Source organism: Labrus bergylta, chromosome 5, assembly GCF_963930695.1.
Source record: "Labrus bergylta chromosome 5, fLabBer1.1, whole genome shotgun sequence".
Lineage (NCBI taxonomy): Eukaryota > Metazoa > Chordata > Actinopteri > Labriformes > Labridae > Labrus > Labrus bergylta.
The window spans coordinates 5,731,974-5,748,361 of record NC_089199.1 but is presented as its reverse complement, the minus strand read 5'-3'; the positions used below and the strand labels follow the sequence as shown (position 1 = coordinate 5,748,361).

Here is a 16,388-nt window from a genome sequence, read left to right as displayed (position 1 = left end):
AGGCTCCGTTCCGCTACTGATTCTCGGGATTTGACTGCAACTTTCGAGAGCCAAAGTAATAAGAAAATGGGGTACAAAACAGTGTATTCCGTTGGTAGATTTTCTATACATCGTAATAGAATATATTAGAGCTATGAACTTCATCTCCAATAATTTATCTATTTAGTTTTATACGGCTCTTTAAAGTAATTGGTGTTGTGTGAAATGCATGGTATATATACTGGAAGCTGTAAGAATGAAAATGAAAATATTCTGAGATATAATCTTAACCAACATGTTGATTTTGACATTTGAGTTGTTGACACTTCTCAGGTACAACAAGGCGTGTCCAGCGTGTGACGTCAGCCGTCACAGACAGAGCTTGTTTTGGAGGAAGTGAACACGGCTCGGCTAGCAGCTAGCACGTTAGCTTGACGGGAAAAGCGAGCGTCAACGGGAACAGAGCGAAACAGACCATTGTACTAAATCGCTTATATTCCACGAAGGGAGGATTATATCTGCAGTGGCAGTGTTTATTTTGATAAGCAGAGTTAGCTGCCGGCTAGCTATTGGAGATTATTTAGCTGTCGACGTGTTGTTTTCTTACGGCAGACATTTGTAGGAGCAGTTAGCCTCTAAGCTAGCCTACGCGTTAGCTAACGCTTCCAACCGAGGCAGAGGAAAAGTCCACTTTTCATATTTTATTTCACCACAGGATCATCGCCCAGGTTGGTTTACGCTGCCTCTAGTTAAATGTTTTACCTGCAATATGACTTAAGGATGTAGCTGTCGTCAACAACTTTCACAGTTTTTGATAAAGCTTGCTCAGCTGACTAAAGGTTAGCTTGAATTATGAAGTGTCAGATGGTAATCGATGATGGATACTGCATCTCAATCATGTTAGAACATGATTATATATCTAATGGATACACTGTGCCCCATTTGTTGACCTAGCTATATACAGATTGTACTTTAAATGTGTTGCTTGTTTAACCTAGCTAACCCTTTGCAGATGTTTTTGACGTGTTTTTGGCTTTGCTCGTTTGGTAAATTAGAGAGAGAGACAACTCATAGTTCTTAAAGTGGAAATATTTTCAACCAAATTGGTAGACAGGTTGATCTTAAATCAGGATTACAAAGGTTTTATTGTTGAATTCATATAGCATTTGCTGTGCTAGTCGTGCTTGCCAAGTCATGGTTCCGTTAGTCGTGTGTTTTAAACCATGTGATCAGTCCCTGACACAGTGTCATGGGGTGCAGATTATGAGAGCTGCACCGATTGCTCGATGCTAGTTTTGCTTCATAAAAAGTACTGATACGGATTCAGGCAGTGGGTTTGAGACACTTCAGTGGCTGTAGGCGTTCAGCGATGTGTGGATAATACCTGTGACTAATCTTTTTTTCAATAATGCTTTATCCAAGGTGTAACCTGAACAGAATTATGATTTAAACCCCGAAGGTTACGCTGTGTGGACTTTGGTCAGTGCAACTGTATGTGTTGGTTTATTATTACAAAGCACAGTCAGCCAAGTTCACAAATGCTTGGTGTTGATTGAGCAGGCTCAAAGATAAAGTTGTTGAATATGATGATTTAGTACAACATTCTCAGGCTCCTGTTATGAGTGAAATTTCAGCTAGTTCTATCAATTAATATGAGAGTATTACACGCTTCAGTTTAATAATGTGTACACATTACTGAACAAAAGTCGTCTGTTATTTTTGTATCTAATTTTCATTTTAAGAAATAATAGGTTGAGGCTGTTGATTTGGAGTTACAAGAAACACAGAAGTCTGAGTGTATGAACAAACTGTGTATGTGTTCAATTTTGGATTTCATTTCTTGTAAATGAAACAATGCTCTTTTCCATTAAATGTTAAACCAGCAGCATTAATATTGCAAAACAGTATTTTCTATAAAACCCAGACATAGTAGTGAGTTGTTAATTGCATTAATTGTTATTCAGGCCTCATGGTAGAATATACCTTGGACTGTATTTCCTTTGTTTGTGAAGTGAAGAAATCTCTTGTCTAAGAGACAGCTTTGCAATTATTCCTATAAGGTTCCCAGTTCCTGGAGTGTATTTCAAGAAACACTAAGGCCTTTTTAACACCTTCAAGTGAAACTGCTTGGCTTATATCACAAGGGTCACCACTGAATGGCTGCGTCCATCGCCCAATTCAATGCTTCATTTAAAATTAATTCTGTAAATGTGTGTCTCTACAGCTGTGGCACAATGACATCAAGGAAGAAAGTACTACTCAAAGTCATCATTCTGGGAGACTCTGGGTGAGTGATGTAGAGCTGTGTCAAAACTGAAGGATGCCAAATGGTTTAATGTGAAGAAAGTACTTCATTAGGAGCTTTACCCTTCAGATCATAAAGGTGACACTTTCTGGTTATATGTTCAAAAATATTGTCCTGTGATTTTGTTTTTAGAGTTGGCAAGACCTCATTGATGAACCAGTATGTGAATAAGAAGTTCAGTAACCAGTACAAAGCCACAATAGGTGCTGATTTCCTGACGAAAGAAGTGATGGTGGATGACAGACTTGTCACAATGCAGGTAATGATGAGACACAACTCACACCACACTGTCACTTTCTCTAAGAGAAGCATGATTGTCAAATCTTTAAAATCACTGAATGCAATAAAAAACAAAAAAGTTTGAAAACAAAACACTTACTCTGATTTCCACAATAACAACGGACTGCCAGTGGCTTTTAAGGAGTATCACTACAACATTGTTGTTTTAAATACTGTTTCTTAACAGCAGCTTATTAAAACATTATACCATGTTCATGTTCACTGTGTAGGCCTATTAACAATACCATCATCCCAAAAGGTCTTTTCATTACCAGTCCTTCTGTACTTTCATGTCAAATTTAACCCTCATTTTAAAATCTTTTTTTTAAGGATCAGTGATTTCAAATTGTCTTGATTATAGTGGACTCTTAACCAACTCAGGACATCCATTTTTCAATGCAGAATAACTTCTACATGTATTTAAAAAAAAAAAATCAATCAATGAAAAACTAATTGTCTTTGGAGTTTTGTGTATGGTACTTTTTTACTGCACATATCTCAAGACATGACATCTGTTATTAAATAAACCATGTTAGTGCAGATAATCAGGGAGATCTGGTTAATGTTATGAAGACTGCACTCAGGGAATTACCTTAATCTCTTTATTTACGGTAATCCCATTATTTAGTGATTGTAAACACTGTGTCGTCGTTGATGCATGCTCTCGCTCTGTTGGTCAGATTTGGGACACAGCAGGTCAGGAGAGGTTTCAGTCCTTAGGCGTCGCGTTCTACCGTGGAGCAGACTGCTGTGTCCTGGTGTTTGACGTGACTGCACCCAACACTTTCAAGACTCTAGACAGCTGGAGAGACGAGTTCTTGATCCAGGCCAGCCCCCGAGACCCAGAGAACTTCCCCTTTGTGGTACTGGGCAATAAGATCGACTTGGAGAACAGACAGGTGGGTGTAGATAATTGCAAAAGTGCACTGTAACGTGTACCATTTGTTATATTCAAAGAGATGTGTACAGTTGTGATTATCAATTTGTGAAGCCTCCAGATGAAGTTTAGACTTCAGAGTAATGCAAGTTTTTAAAAATAGATTGGATTAAGCTATCCCTCTCATGAGTGTGGTGTTTGTAAGTATAGCATCGGTTCTTCCTGTGTTTCAGGTAACAACCAAGCGAGCACAGGCTTGGTGTCAGAGCAAGAACAACATCCCTTATTTCGAAACCAGCGCCAAGGAGGCTATCAATGTGGAGCAGGCCTTCCAGACTATTGCACGCAATGCCCTTAAACAGGTAACTGAGGCCAACAAGAAATCCTAGCTGGAAGTTTGACCCACTGTCGCACATAAATAACATAATAACTCGCCTCATTTGTCTGTTTGCAGGAGACCGAGGTGGAGTTGTACAATGAGTTCCCTGAGCCGATAAAGCTGGACAGGAACGAGCGAGCCAAGCCGTCAGCTGAGACATGCAGCTGCTGAGGACTATGAAGATCTTCTGGGGTCGTCACTGCCCTCACTACCCTGTCTTGCCTTGTCTATATATCCCCTTTTCCCATGGCCCACTGTGTTAATCTCCAACGCCCAACATACAAGGAGCATCCCACTCATAGAGTATACAACTACACACAAACATGCTGCACTCACCTCCTTATGTACACAAAACACATTTTCTATAAAAGAAGAGTCTCTTAGCCCAAAGAACACCTTAAGGAAACGTGAAATTTACTTCTATGTTGCTCTTTACTTTCCAGTGTTCCACTACATAATTTTTCATGGTGATGGTGGTTTGGGCTCATCTCATTTGCAGTTCCATGTGTATCGCTGCTTCCACACCCAGTTTTGGTCCATACTGCTTTTACTTGGAAACTTTAAGTGGTAAATTGAAGCATTATCTCTACATGTATGTGTTGATGAGTAAAGTTAAAAAAAATGTTTTTTGTTTTTGTTTGTTTGAATCAAAGTTTCTTTAGCAGTGGTGGTTGTTTTTCTTACTCTCACAGCCCGCCACTGCTGCATGAAAAGAGGAAACACTGCTCTGCCCATTTTACCCAGTTGCATTGTGGCTTAAATTTGTTTCAACTCCAACACACTTTGTTTCACTTTAACTCATACAAGCCCTGATACCTGAAAAGGGAGTCAGAACTGAAGTAGTGAAGGATCAGAATAAGTGAAGGTGCATGTGTGGATCACATTAATTTGCTGCCTGCTGATTCTTGAAGATTGGCACAGATTAGAAAATCCTGATCCGGTCTGACAAGTCCGTCAGACCAATGTGTTATGATCTTTTGTTGAGGGCACTTTGCTGTCATTCATAATAACTATAGACTTGTTCAGACATCTCATTTTAGAGCCACAATAAATGCAGATGTAGCTCAGGTTGGGGGCATTGCTAGGACCCAGACTCGGCTCCCTCGTGTTAGCGCTGTTCCTATATTCGGGACACCAAGGTTCGTCTTGTAATCAGTTATTCTTGGTGCCACATCTGACATGGGAAGGAACCAAATCAAGACAGCATGTCATTCTACCTGATAGTCTTGGAGAAGAGAGATTTGCCTAGAGTATAAATATCATTCATAACTGCGTACTATTAGCTAGTACATTTCTTTTTACTGTCAACTATTGCAAGACTTTGTATATTTGCAAAACCTCTCAATCATTGTGAGGAAGGCAAAATGTTCTGTTGTAAATCTCCATATCTGACTATGCCAGTTGTTGGTGTTGGCAAACAATTTTAAGTGCTTGACATTTCTTTTAACCGATCAGATCGTTAACTGTCTGTTCATATTCTGTTAAAACTTTGAAATGCATCATAGACTACGAGATAGAAAAACATAATGTAACTTTGAAAAATAGAAAAAAAAATGTGGGGGGGAAGTATTTGCATTCATCATTATTATAATATTAATATGATAAATGCATAGCATCTACATTGTTTCAAAATGTCTTTGCGTTTCAAGTAATAAGGGTAATAAAAATCTTGAATAAAGCAGTCCGTGTTGATTTCTTCAATTTATTGAAAACATTTTGAAATGAAATATAATCTGTGTTGCATATTTTAATTATAAAAAAGGTTGCAACATATATAAACAAACAAACTTGATTTAATAGCAGTAAACTGTGAAAGGTGGATAAATAGGGCCTTGTTTTTTAGATACTGCTGAGTTTTCGGTTCAAGTTCTTCGTGTGGTTCTTGGTTTTTTACTGACTCCCTGAAGCCCTCCAGTTGGCTTGCGTTCTTTATCCTTCTTACGCTCACACGTGTCTTGCTCCTTCCTCTTCAACGGTGCACTGCTCTTCAGCCAGCTCGCCATCATCCTACTGCTGGCTGTGGGCTTGGGCTCCTTGGGGTCAAGGAACAGATTTGTCAGCTGAAAACTCTAGACTGAAACTTTACTGCTGAATTATCCAGTCAAAGTGAGTAAAATATTTACAACATTAACTCTAATACCTTTTTGCTATTGGGACCCACAGGCTGGAGGCACTCTGGGGAGTTGTTGCGTGAATTGTTGACAAGTGAAGAGACAGGATGAAAAGTCAAAATGTTTTTAGACTCCAGTAGTTTCAAGGCATCCAGAGATTTCACCTTGCCAAAATCAAGCCAGCGTCTCACTTCTTCCTCTCCATCCAGGATCGCTGGCATTCTAAAACAAAACCACATAGTAAATTAGCTTTTCATATGAACTTGGATGTAGAGAAATGGCAAGTTACCCTCCTGTTTACTATCCATACCTGTCATGGATACTTTGCAGGTTTGGAGAAGCATTCACAGTGATGACGCTGTATGTGTAAAGGGCTTCTCCACCACCTGGAGGTGTCCAGCAGTCAAACACTCCAGCCATAGTCAGCAACTTCCATCCAGTCCACTCACCTTGTGCATCTTCTTCCTGGACATGTTGCAACGAGCAGAAATAAAGGAAAAGTAAAAACATGACATATTTCATTGGTATGGTGGTCATTTTTAACCTCTTAGCCTGGCACTTACATAAAACCACAACGTTTGTATGCAGCATAAAATGTAAATGCACAGAAATGACTTGGTGAACACATGCACAGTTCTGCTTTGGCTTCTGTCCCATGAGAGATTTTCTCAACCATGGTAATTTCCGCCACAGCTGCATTCTTTCTACTTCTGTTCTGAATGAACGCACATGCTCATAGTCCTTGTATTGCAGATGTAGAGGACTTATATGCAGCTGGTTAAGGTAATACTGACTTTCTCTGAGGAGAGGTCGGTCAGGTCATGGTAGGCAGGATTATTCAAACTCTTCATTGCGGGAACTTGCAAAGGACAGGGGAAGGCATCATCTGTTATGGGTGTGTGTGTTTGTGTGTGTGTGCTTTTCTTGTCAGGGACACGCACACAAACAGAACCATAGGATGCAAATAATTCCACTTTTATTCTTATTTGTAAACTTCTATTCAGTCTACGCTTTCAACTTGGTCCAGGAGAAAGGCGAGAAAGAAGTCGTCTACCTATAAGCAATAATAAAAGAGGGAGGATCTAGTGCTGAGCAAAACATTACAGGACTATGCTATGATGGATTACTCCTGGACCAATCAAATCTAGCAAGAACAGAATTAACGGAATGGTAGTTTTACTTTTTGAGATTTCAGGGGCTCCAAAGAAATGTGACACCCAAGCATTGTTGTAAAGCTTTTGAAAAACCAAGACGAACCTCTGTCAACTCAGGTGAGGCCTGAACTTTGGAGTACATAGCCTCTGAATTGTCTTCGTTGCCAGATGAGGTTGTGGGGTCATCCTGAGCCTTGGTTTTCTCCTGACTCTGAGGGAAATAAATAAAGTAAGGCTGCTTGTTTTTCTCCTGCCTCTTCCACTCGTAAAATCCATCAGCCAGGATGACACAGCGCTGTCCCTTTATCAGGGGGTCCTTAAGGGAGACAACAGAGGTTAGACCCACTTGTGGTTACACTTCCAGCGAACAGAGTCAGATGTACAGCACTGGAAATACAACTAAGCTTAGCAGTGCCTCGAACTGTATGCACCTTGTAAGATTTCTTCTGCAATATGCTCTCACTGCGGCAGTTGTTGGTGCTGTATTGCATCTCGCTGGGGTCTTTCCCCTTGAACCAAGCAGGTACCAGACCCCAACGCATTGATGTTAACACACACTCATCCACAGCAGCATCCTAAAAAATACAACAATACAACATGGTAAGAGCATCTACTGATAAAATAATATCCATTGAGAGGCTAACAACAGCCCATATACTGCACCTTAATCTGTATATTATAATCCTAAAAATATACTTGTATTTATAGCATTTATTTATATTTATAGCATCCCATTAATCCAGCCATCCATATATACTCAATAATTCACTTTTGTTTTAGTCTACATCTGTAAATTTTGTAATTACACAAATTCTTGCACTTTCTGCTTATTGCACTTCTGGTGAGATGCCAAACCTCATTTCGTTACTCTTTACTTGTAAATGTGTAATGACAATAAAGTTGAATCTCATCTCATATGATCCTGACTGGGACTGAGAACTGTTAATGGATTGTATATGGATTGGTTAATTATTTTAGATTTAGATAAGATGTGGTGTTCTTGCATTGAATTATCGGTATCTTTTTGTTAGAGATTACAGAAAGTAGTTTAACCATCTAAACAGAAAACAATCATTTTCACTACTGTGCAATCATAATATCCTTATATCGATAACCTAACCTTCAGGTTGTTTTTGTAGTCCTTCGCCTGAAACATTTTATTAACCTCACCCAGGTAAGTAAAGGTGCACTTTTGATTACCTTGTCAAAATGTCTCCCGGACAGCAGAACTGGACTCATGGACTGAGGGCTCTTGTTGTAAGAGGGTCGATATTTGTCTGCATCTCCATCCCTCCAGCGGGGCTGTCTCCGCCGCCCTCCTCGGTTTCTGTAGACGGAGGCTCGACTTACCTCGTCGGGTGCAAGCGTGCACGCAGTTCTTCCACACATTTTACCGTCGAAACGGACGTCTACATACAACCGAGGAAGAAGTTCAACACAAGTTGGTAATGTAAACATCAACTATTCCTCAGTGTTGACAAGTAGGCGCATGGTTGGTCAGTAAACTTTTCGTTTTATGTGGCAATTAATGGCCCCGATAACATAAATAACGTTGTACTTACCTGTGGAGAGTGTTTTAATATTGCGGAGTTGTGCTAGTTAACTCTGTGGCCTCGTGGCTTTGTCGCATATTTCAGAGTAAACGAAAGTACAGAGGATTTGCCTGGGCACAGACCATCTGCACAGACTGACGGAGGGAGTAGCTAGCACTTACGTAAGACGTCAGACGCTGACGTACAGGCGCCCCAAATCACAGCGCAGCACAGGCGGGGCCATCTAAACCAAGATGGCGACAGATCCGAGACACATTTAAAGAATACAAACATTTAACACATTTTCAAAATTTATGTAAAAAAGTTATTGCATTTGTTAAGATCCGTAGCAAATAAATAAATAAACAATATCACAATGTTTTAGCAATTTATTAAATTATTTTACCAGAGTAGGCTACAGTTGGCTGCAGCTACAACAATTACATGGGCGTCAACTTTAAAAGGAGGATCTTTTCTAAACCGCGTAGACCTCATAAATAATAAAAAATAATATAACTTTGGGATAAACTTGTGCTTTCACGGTCACGTAAAGGTGAAACAAAGACGAATATTTACTTTAATTTTATTCATACATAACATACATACACAACATAACTAAGTTTTTGTAACAAACATGTTTACGTGTAGTCACCTTACGTGCATAGAGATATAAAACACTGTCTGTTGATGTAAGCGTCAGGAACGATTCAGGGGTTGCCATAGTAACAATATACAGGTCGCAAGTCACCGTGCATTCCCTCTGTGAACACAACCGGTAAACCGTGTAAACTGAGCAACTTTTCCTGTGTTGGCGAAATCCTATAATAAGGCTGAGTGACCTCTATATTGAATATGTGAATTTCTGTTATATAATGATATACCTATATAGGCTATAGTTAAAGGGTAACTAAACCCCATATTTTCAGCTGTAATGCTCGACCCTGGAATTTAAAAAAATGCATTACAATGTCAATGTATCAACTTCAAGAGGGAGGGCCACTCACTCCTAAAAGTGGTTTTAGGGTTTAGTTACTCTTTAATATGTTAAACGTCAACATATTTGTTAACATTTTGCTTTTTGTTTTACAGGTCATTGAAGGAAAGGGGATGTTAGGTACAAACCTCAGGTGTGTAGTCAAGCTGTCTCCCACACAGAAACTTGACCTACTTTATAGTCCACTGCACTTGGAGAGGCTAATCCTTCAGACCAGTAGTCAACGTTGCAAGACCACTGCAGTTGTTTATAGATTTACATCATTGTTTATGATATTTTTTACGTGTGTAAGCTATGCACTGTATGCTTGTTGCCTCAAAGCTGATACTGTGTGTCCTCTGCAGCCGTTTGTGTCTTACCAAACCACGAGACAGAGCAGAGGAAAAGCTCCCCAGGAAAACGAGGGCTGATATCAGTATGGAGGCCACCAGATCAAGTCAGTCAGTGAAGCTTGGCCAAGAGAGACACCAGGATACTGACAGACTCTGCAAATCATTTCCATACAGAGGTGAGACACAGAAATCAATACAGTCTTAATATTGCAAGGACCAGGTAAGAATTAAGGTCACTGGGTTGTATTTTCTTTAATGCAACAAACAATCAAAAAATATGTGACCCCATCATTTTATATCGCAAAAAAAGAGTCACCCAAGAGGCTGCTCCCTAGTAGGTATAAGTCCTTGAATAATTATTAAAAAAAAAATGATTTTCCACATGTCATCTCTGTTGTTTTATGATGTAATATTTTAATGGGGCCGTTATCAGATAAAAGGCTGGATTTTCTTGATGTAAGCTTCTGCTGTTGGACCAATTTCTAAACTGAAACAAGAAGGCTATGACTTCACACCTCTAAAGGACAGTATTCATCGGGGTAACTTATAGATCACAAAGCATGAATTAATCATCAGTTCACATTCAGGACAGGTGGCAAAATGTTTGAACTCAGGCCATGTATTACATTTTTATGACTTTGCTCTTTTATGCTCCGGCTGGAGATGTCCAGCTTTAAGCTTTAGATGCATTGTCTTTGGGGTCGTTGCCATGGTGTATCTGCTATTTTGCATGTTGGGAATTTCTTTTTATCTGGCATTTGTTCAAATTATTCTTCACCCCCTTACTGGACTGGTTAGTGTTGTCATGTTATCCCCTTGAAGAAGGCTAAATATATCATGCATGGTAACGTACAAGATTGGCTTCTGGCTCAACTGACAAACTAATTTAAACTAGCCATTGTACTGAAATACTCTTTGTATGATAAAAGCAAGGGAAACCAGAGGCGCATCGCTGGACCAGAAGGTCACAGCTATGGTCCAGCCATGTAACCAAGATAAATCCAGAAAGCAACAAACAAGTAGGTATACCTGAAAGTTGACAACAAACGAGCTGAGTTATTTCACTTTATGTACAGCAAAACAATATTATGTCTTATGAGTTTTACAGCCAACTAACAAGTTCCTTTTCTGCCTTATTTTTTTTGTCTGCATTTGTCTTTTGTACCAGTCAAATCTCCTGAGAGCAAAGTTCCTTGCAGTTTTGGCAGCCTACCTGTTCTAAACCCAGAGAGACTGCATACAGCCAAAGCCCGTGCAAAGAAGGCAATTAAAGTGGGTTAACTTTACTGGATGAAGGCAAATTTCTAAAATGTTCAACTAAGATGACCATTATTCCCTTTGTTTTTTTCCATTCCCCTCTTTTATTTCTTTTAGATGCATAAGATATTCTCTGTTCAGGGCCCTTACCCAGTCATTAGAGCAGCGCTGAGAGCCAGAGGCTGGGTTGAGCAGCGCACAAATCCAAACCAACGTGCTCACCGGCGACACAGGGATGAGGGCAAAGCCAGCTCTAATGACACTGGTGATGATGATGAGGGTGAGCAAGATGCAATATGATTGTTTCAGCAATCACTTTTATTCTAATTTGTTTTTAAATATCTCGCTACTGTTTCATCTCGTCTTCATTTCAGACAACTCAGATGATGTGGAACAAGAGCAAGATGAAGATAGGCTGCATGATCTTATGGTAAAAAAAAACAAAAAAAGCAAAAAACATTTTATGGTCACTTTTAAGCTAACACAAAGAAAAGAAGATATGGTGCTGACCTTAATAAGATTGAACTGTCATCGTTTTACGTGTCTCACCCAGTCTCACTTGGTGAGGAATGAAGTGGTCTATTTCTATTGGACAAGTCGTCGAGACATCATTAATGCCAGCAGTTTGCAGAAAAAAGAGATATTCAATCATTTTGTGCAGGCGGGCAGTTTCAGCACCAAGGTACATGAATGTCCCATTATCAGTGCTTTATAATTCGATGGTGCTCCAGTGGTCAGCCCACTATCATGTGTGTCTTCTGTTTGTCAGGTGGGGTTGTGTGTGAACCTGAGGAACCTGCACTGGTTTGATTCAGACCCAGATACCTTCTTCCCCCGCTGTTACAGACTAGGAGCGAAGGATGAAAAGCATGATTTTATTGGTCAGGTCTAACTTTATGGCTCATCAAACTAGATGTTTCTCCATCTTATATTTACCAGCATCTTTATGCATTTAATTCAGCTTATAATTCTTGCCTTTCTGTTTCTGTCTTCATTTGTGTAGAGGACTTCAAGCGGACAGCCTGCACCAGTCTGTTAAAGTACATAGTGGAGAGGGTCCAGGCTGTACATGCACAGACAACTGCAACAGATAGAGGTTTTGCTTTATCTGCTGCAACAACCTGCAACAGGCCGGTGGTCCTTTCCCAAATGATTGACATTGCGGTCAAAGTATGCCAGGAGTTCCTGGAGAGCCTGGAGCATAATGACATTGACAAAAGCTTGGACATGCAGCAAGTGATTTCAAAGCAGGAGTGGACGGAGTTCATTGACAGTTACTACCTGGTTGTTCAGTGAGTAGGACTAACAGGAAACTGTCCTGATTAGAGTGCACTAAGTTATCTTACAATGTGTTCTCTCTCTGCGTCTGTTCCTTCAATCAGTGGGGGAGCAGAGGTCGAGGTCAGCGATGATTTGGTGCCCACATGTAAAGCCATGCTACAGAGGCTGGAGAAAGTCAGTCCACAGCTAGACATAGAGGGCATACACAACATCTGGATCATTAAACCTGGGGCAAAGTCCAGAGGCAGAGGTGAGATAACAGGCCCTATCAGACATACAACAATTCATCTGATTGCTCTGGCTGACCTGCTGCATCTGCCCTCTAGGCATTAAATGCTTCAAACGTTTGGATCAGATCCTCAGAATCGTGGATGGGGATTCAACTCCGCTTATGGAAGACAAGTGGGTGGTGCAGAAGTACCTGGAGCGGCCCTTTCTAGTCCACGGCACCAAATTTGATATGCGGCAGTGGTTCCTGGTCACAGACTGGAACCCATTGACTGTGTGGTTTTATAAGAAGTGCTACTTGCGCTTTTCTACGCAGCCTTACTCACTAGATAAACTTGACCGGTAAGACTGTGATACTAGTAATGGAACTTAATTGTCTTGAGAGGGAGGTAGATCTTATAACTCTGTTCTTGTAATTGTCCTCTATCTTTGAGAGATGAAGGTTTACAATAGGCCCGGGGGGGGGGGGGGGGGGGGGGTTTCTTAGTCTAGTTTCTTAGTTTATTTTCCATAACCTGGTAGAATATTTAAAATGACCCTTGCCTGTTTACTTTCATGGCTAAATTGGAATTGAATAATGAGAACTTTTATGTTTTTGTACCTGTCTTTGTATTGTCGTATAGTAAAAACTAACTCAGCCAATAAGAAGTTGATTTAGGAAAGGTTTGAAGCCAATCTGTGAGGTTGATGCAGAAACAGACTTGCCTTCTATCCCCTTTCAGCTCTGTCCACCTGTGCAACAATTCAATCCAGAAGCACCTGAGGCCCTCCCGGCAACGACATCAAGGTATCCCAGCAGACAACATGTGGTCAGATGACCAGTTCAGGACCTTTCTATCCAGCCAGGGCCAGGAAGCCCAGTGGCAGGCTGTGGTAGTCCCAGGGATGAAGAAGGCTGTGATCCACACTTTACAAACAACACAGGATCTGATGAATTCGCGCAAAAACATCTTTGAGCTCTACGGTGCAGACTTCATGTTAGGTATGTGATCAATGAAAAATTATGAATGATGTGCTAAATTAGAATAACTTTGCTTTAACAAGCATTTTATTGTATTTATTTTAAAACCATTTTCACTGAATGTGTAAATTGGTTACAAACTCTGTTATTTGTTTCTAAGGCTGTGACTTCCATCCATGGCTGATAGAAATCAATGTCAGTCCCACTATGGCCCGCTCCACCCCTGTAACAGACCGACTCTGTGATGCTGTGCAGGAAGATACGCTGCGAGTCGTCCTGGACCGAAGAGCAGACTGCACTGCAAACACTGGAGACTTTGAGCTCATATATAAAGAGGTAAGAAATAGTTTAACCCTCCTCTTCATGTTACAGTGTAATTTTAAGTTTCCCAACATGTGATGGTAATATATGCTACTCTTGATGTAACTTTGGTCCCTAGGAAGTCATAAAAGTGCCTCAGTATGTAGGACAAAACCTACTTGTTAAGGGCTTCAAGATGAAATGCCCATGCACATTTCCTCCAGTGAGATCGTCCAACCTTTCAGCACTAAAACATCCAGTGCCTGCCAAGGAAAAGGAACCTGCAACAGATGAAGCAAAACCTCTATCGAAGAAGTTGTTTGCAGATGCAGAGTTAAAAACTAAAAGCAAGTGCGTTCTCCTGCCACCGCCTACCTTTAAACTTGAGCCAACCATGCCTGAACCTGTTGGGACGCTTCACCTGCCCATGACTGTGAACAAGTCCATCCACCTGCCCATAGCTGCCCATGCTCACTCTGTTATTCTGAACAATAGGAATTCAGAGTCAAAATTCTACTCAAAGAACAAACAACTCTGTTCCATAGAAAAGCAAAGTGCTTCTTTGCCTCTGGAGATAAATGTTACAAAACAATCCGCACAAGCAGCAAGCAGCAAGTTTAGTTGCTAAAGTACTTTTAAAAAAAAGAAGGATTGTCAGCAGAATCATTCACATGCTTCTTCATTAGCCTTCTTTTTGCAGGTGTATTTAAACTACCTCAAAATAAAATCCAAAATTGAATTGATTCCCATCTCTTGTTTTTTTTACTTACTTCCTTCTTTCGTTATTTTAAAGATGGGATCATCACAACATTTTGGATAATCCACAAAATGTGATATCATTAAGAACTAGATCATTTGCATTTACCTGCGGAAAATGCGTGTGAATGCTGACGGCTGAAATGTTTTGCACAACACTGCTGAATGAAGAAGAATCAGCAGAAACAGCTGAAGGAATAGCAGAAGATGAAGAAACAGCTGCAGAACTCTGTCCCACTCCAGCGATGATGTCACTCACTCTAGCCTGAACATTCCACCACACACACACCCTGGACCACCTGCCGCTTTGAAAAGTATAAACGATAGCAAGACGATTGGCCGAAGTTTCTGTTACTTTCTGATACACTCCTTGTACAGTTAAAGTTACAGTTGCTAAAAGAGTTTTGGCCTGTGCATTTATCAATCCTCACCCACCAGCCCTAACTTGATAAATGCACAGGCCAAAAGAAAGTTGTCAAAAAACACTCTGAAACTTGTTATCACTGTACCAAAATGGAGACAGGTCCATCAGATTTCCAGTTGAGAAGGAGTACTCTGGTCCTCACCCCCCCCCCCCCCCCCCCCCCCCCAGCCTCGCTGAGACTGACGCAGCCTGGCAAGGTGTTGCAGCCGGACCGCAGAGCTTCCTCCATCTGAAAAATACTTGAGAATTGCATTGTTTTTACTGTATTTACTCTTAATATTTACAAGTTTAATAAAACAGCCAAGTTTTCCTTTTCTTAATCTTGAAAATCATCAAGCTGACTTCTTTACGAGCTGTTAGAGGACAGCACACAGTAAACAGGGTTGTGGTAACTGTAATAGGTCTGCATGACACCTGAGTGGAGACATTGCTATGGTCGTGAGATAAAAATGGGGTCCGGGAGGGTGCTCTTATCTGTTGTGGCAGCGGTGATCAGTTGAGCATAACCCTTGGACTGAAAGAGCTCCAGAATCGGCTTCCTGGTGTTTGAAAACAGGTTCTCGTTGAAATCGCCACACACAATGATGGGATGGCAGTCCATGATCTCCAGTGAGTCCAAAAGACATCCCAGGTTGGTCAGAAATGCTGCAACACTGTAGTTGGGAGGTCTGTACACGGCAGCAATCAGTGCCCTCACCGGAGCTTCAACCTTCAAAGCCACAAACTCAAGGTCAGTTACATTATTTATGTACCTTTTTTCGTGCGCCTGCAAGTGGTTTTTCACATAAACGGCGACTCCACCACATCCTCCACACACACGATTTCTGGAAAATTTGCATATAACGTGTCTGGTGCGTGTGAACATCCTGTAGCCCTCTGAGAGGAGACTGTCTGCAACTGAGGAACCTTGAAGGTGTGTTTCTGTGAGACACAAAATATCCGCAAGATGCAGTTCATGATGGCTCTTGACGTCGTTGACATGAGATGGCAATCCTTCTGTGTTGTGGTGAACAATGCTCACAGTGTCACCGCTGCTCAGTGTCTGCTGAATCTGAAGAAGCGGCATCATATGGTCCAAGTTGACTTGTCTCATGGCCTCTAAAGCTGCATTGACTTGTTGGTTTGCATAGATTTTGCTCTCATCCAAGAGAGGTCACTCTACTGATAGCAACATACGCCATGCCTGGTTCAAAAATGTGTTTCAGTGAAACGACAGCCGATTCCCTCGTCATTCCTTGC

The 16,388-nt window shown here is 40.9% G+C and overlaps 3 protein-coding genes across 3 annotated transcripts; 2 read left to right on the top strand and 1 right to left on the bottom strand.

The window, feature by feature from the left end:
• Window positions 1-364: 364 nt before the first annotated feature.
• Window positions 365-4,445, top strand: rab7a (RAB7a, member RAS oncogene family). The gene is made up of 6 exons (XM_020629356.3): window positions 365-707; window positions 2,204-2,266; window positions 2,417-2,543; window positions 3,244-3,462; window positions 3,674-3,802; window positions 3,895-4,445. The coding sequence occupies exons 2-6, from the start codon at window positions 2,214-2,216 to the stop codon at window positions 3,988-3,990; spliced, it is 624 nt and encodes a 207-aa protein (XP_020485012.1). The 5' UTR covers window positions 365-707; window positions 2,204-2,213; the 3' UTR covers window positions 3,991-4,445.
• Window positions 4,446-5,507: 1,062 nt separating this feature from the next.
• hmces (5-hydroxymethylcytosine binding, ES cell specific) lies at window positions 5,508-8,807 on the bottom strand. The gene is made up of 7 exons (XM_020629354.3): window positions 8,647-8,807; window positions 8,285-8,493; window positions 7,516-7,659; window positions 7,188-7,400; window positions 6,241-6,395; window positions 5,960-6,152; window positions 5,508-5,852 (listed from the first exon to the last, which is right to left on the bottom strand). The coding sequence occupies exons 2-7, from the start codon at window positions 8,471-8,473 to the stop codon at window positions 5,682-5,684; spliced, it is 1,065 nt and encodes a 354-aa protein (XP_020485010.1). The 5' UTR covers window positions 8,474-8,493; window positions 8,647-8,807; the 3' UTR covers window positions 5,508-5,681.
• ttll3 (tubulin tyrosine ligase-like family, member 3) lies at window positions 8,397-14,712 on the top strand. The gene is made up of 15 exons (XM_029276526.2): window positions 8,397-8,529; window positions 9,706-9,743; window positions 9,955-10,118; window positions 10,872-10,961; window positions 11,111-11,214; window positions 11,317-11,479; window positions 11,574-11,629; window positions 11,753-11,881; window positions 11,969-12,080; window positions 12,203-12,491; window positions 12,582-12,730; window positions 12,807-13,050; window positions 13,431-13,690; window positions 13,830-14,005; window positions 14,109-14,712. Exons 2-15 carry the CDS (start codon window positions 9,724-9,726, stop codon window positions 14,595-14,597), a joined length of 2,445 nt encoding a protein of 814 aa, XP_029132359.1. The 5' UTR covers window positions 8,397-8,529; window positions 9,706-9,723; the 3' UTR covers window positions 14,598-14,712.
• Window positions 14,713-16,388: the final 1,676 nt, after the last annotated feature.

What these genes read in the sequence shown, in the direction of transcription:
- rab7a (XM_020629356.3), top strand. Translation starts at nt 2,214, where the DNA reads ATGACATCAAGGAAGAAAGTACTACTCAAAGTCATCATTCTGGGAGAC. An exon ending in TCGACTTGGAGAACAGACAG is followed by an intron (nt 3,463 to 3,673) that starts GTGGGTGTAGAT and finishes CCTGTGTTTCAG; the next exon opens with GTAACAACCAAGCGAGCACA. An exon ending in CACGCAATGCCCTTAAACAG is followed by an intron (nt 3,803 to 3,894) that starts GTAACTGAGGCC and finishes GTCTGTTTGCAG; the next exon opens with GAGACCGAGGTGGAGTTGTA.
- hmces (XM_020629354.3), bottom strand. Translation starts at nt 8,473, where the DNA reads ATGTGTGGAAGAACTGCGTGCACGCTTGCACCCGACGAGGTAAGTCGA. An exon ending in CCGGGAGACATTTTGACAAG is followed by an intron (nt 7,660 to 8,284) that starts GTAATCAAAAGT and finishes TGTATTTTTTAG; the next exon opens with GATGCTGCTGTGGATGAGTG. An exon ending in CTGCAAAGTATCCATGACAG is followed by an intron (nt 6,153 to 6,240) that starts GTATGGATAGTA and finishes GTTTTGTTTTAG; the next exon opens with AATGCCAGCGATCCTGGATG.
- ttll3 (XM_029276526.2), top strand. Translation starts at nt 9,724, where the DNA reads ATGTTAGGTACAAACCTCAG. An exon ending in ATCCAGAAAGCAACAAACAA is followed by an intron (nt 10,962 to 11,110) that starts GTAGGTATACCT and finishes CTTTTGTACCAG; the next exon opens with TCAAATCTCCTGAGAGCAAA. An exon ending in TCACTAGATAAACTTGACCG is followed by an intron (nt 13,051 to 13,430) that starts GTAAGACTGTGA and finishes ATCCCCTTTCAG; the next exon opens with CTCTGTCCACCTGTGCAACA.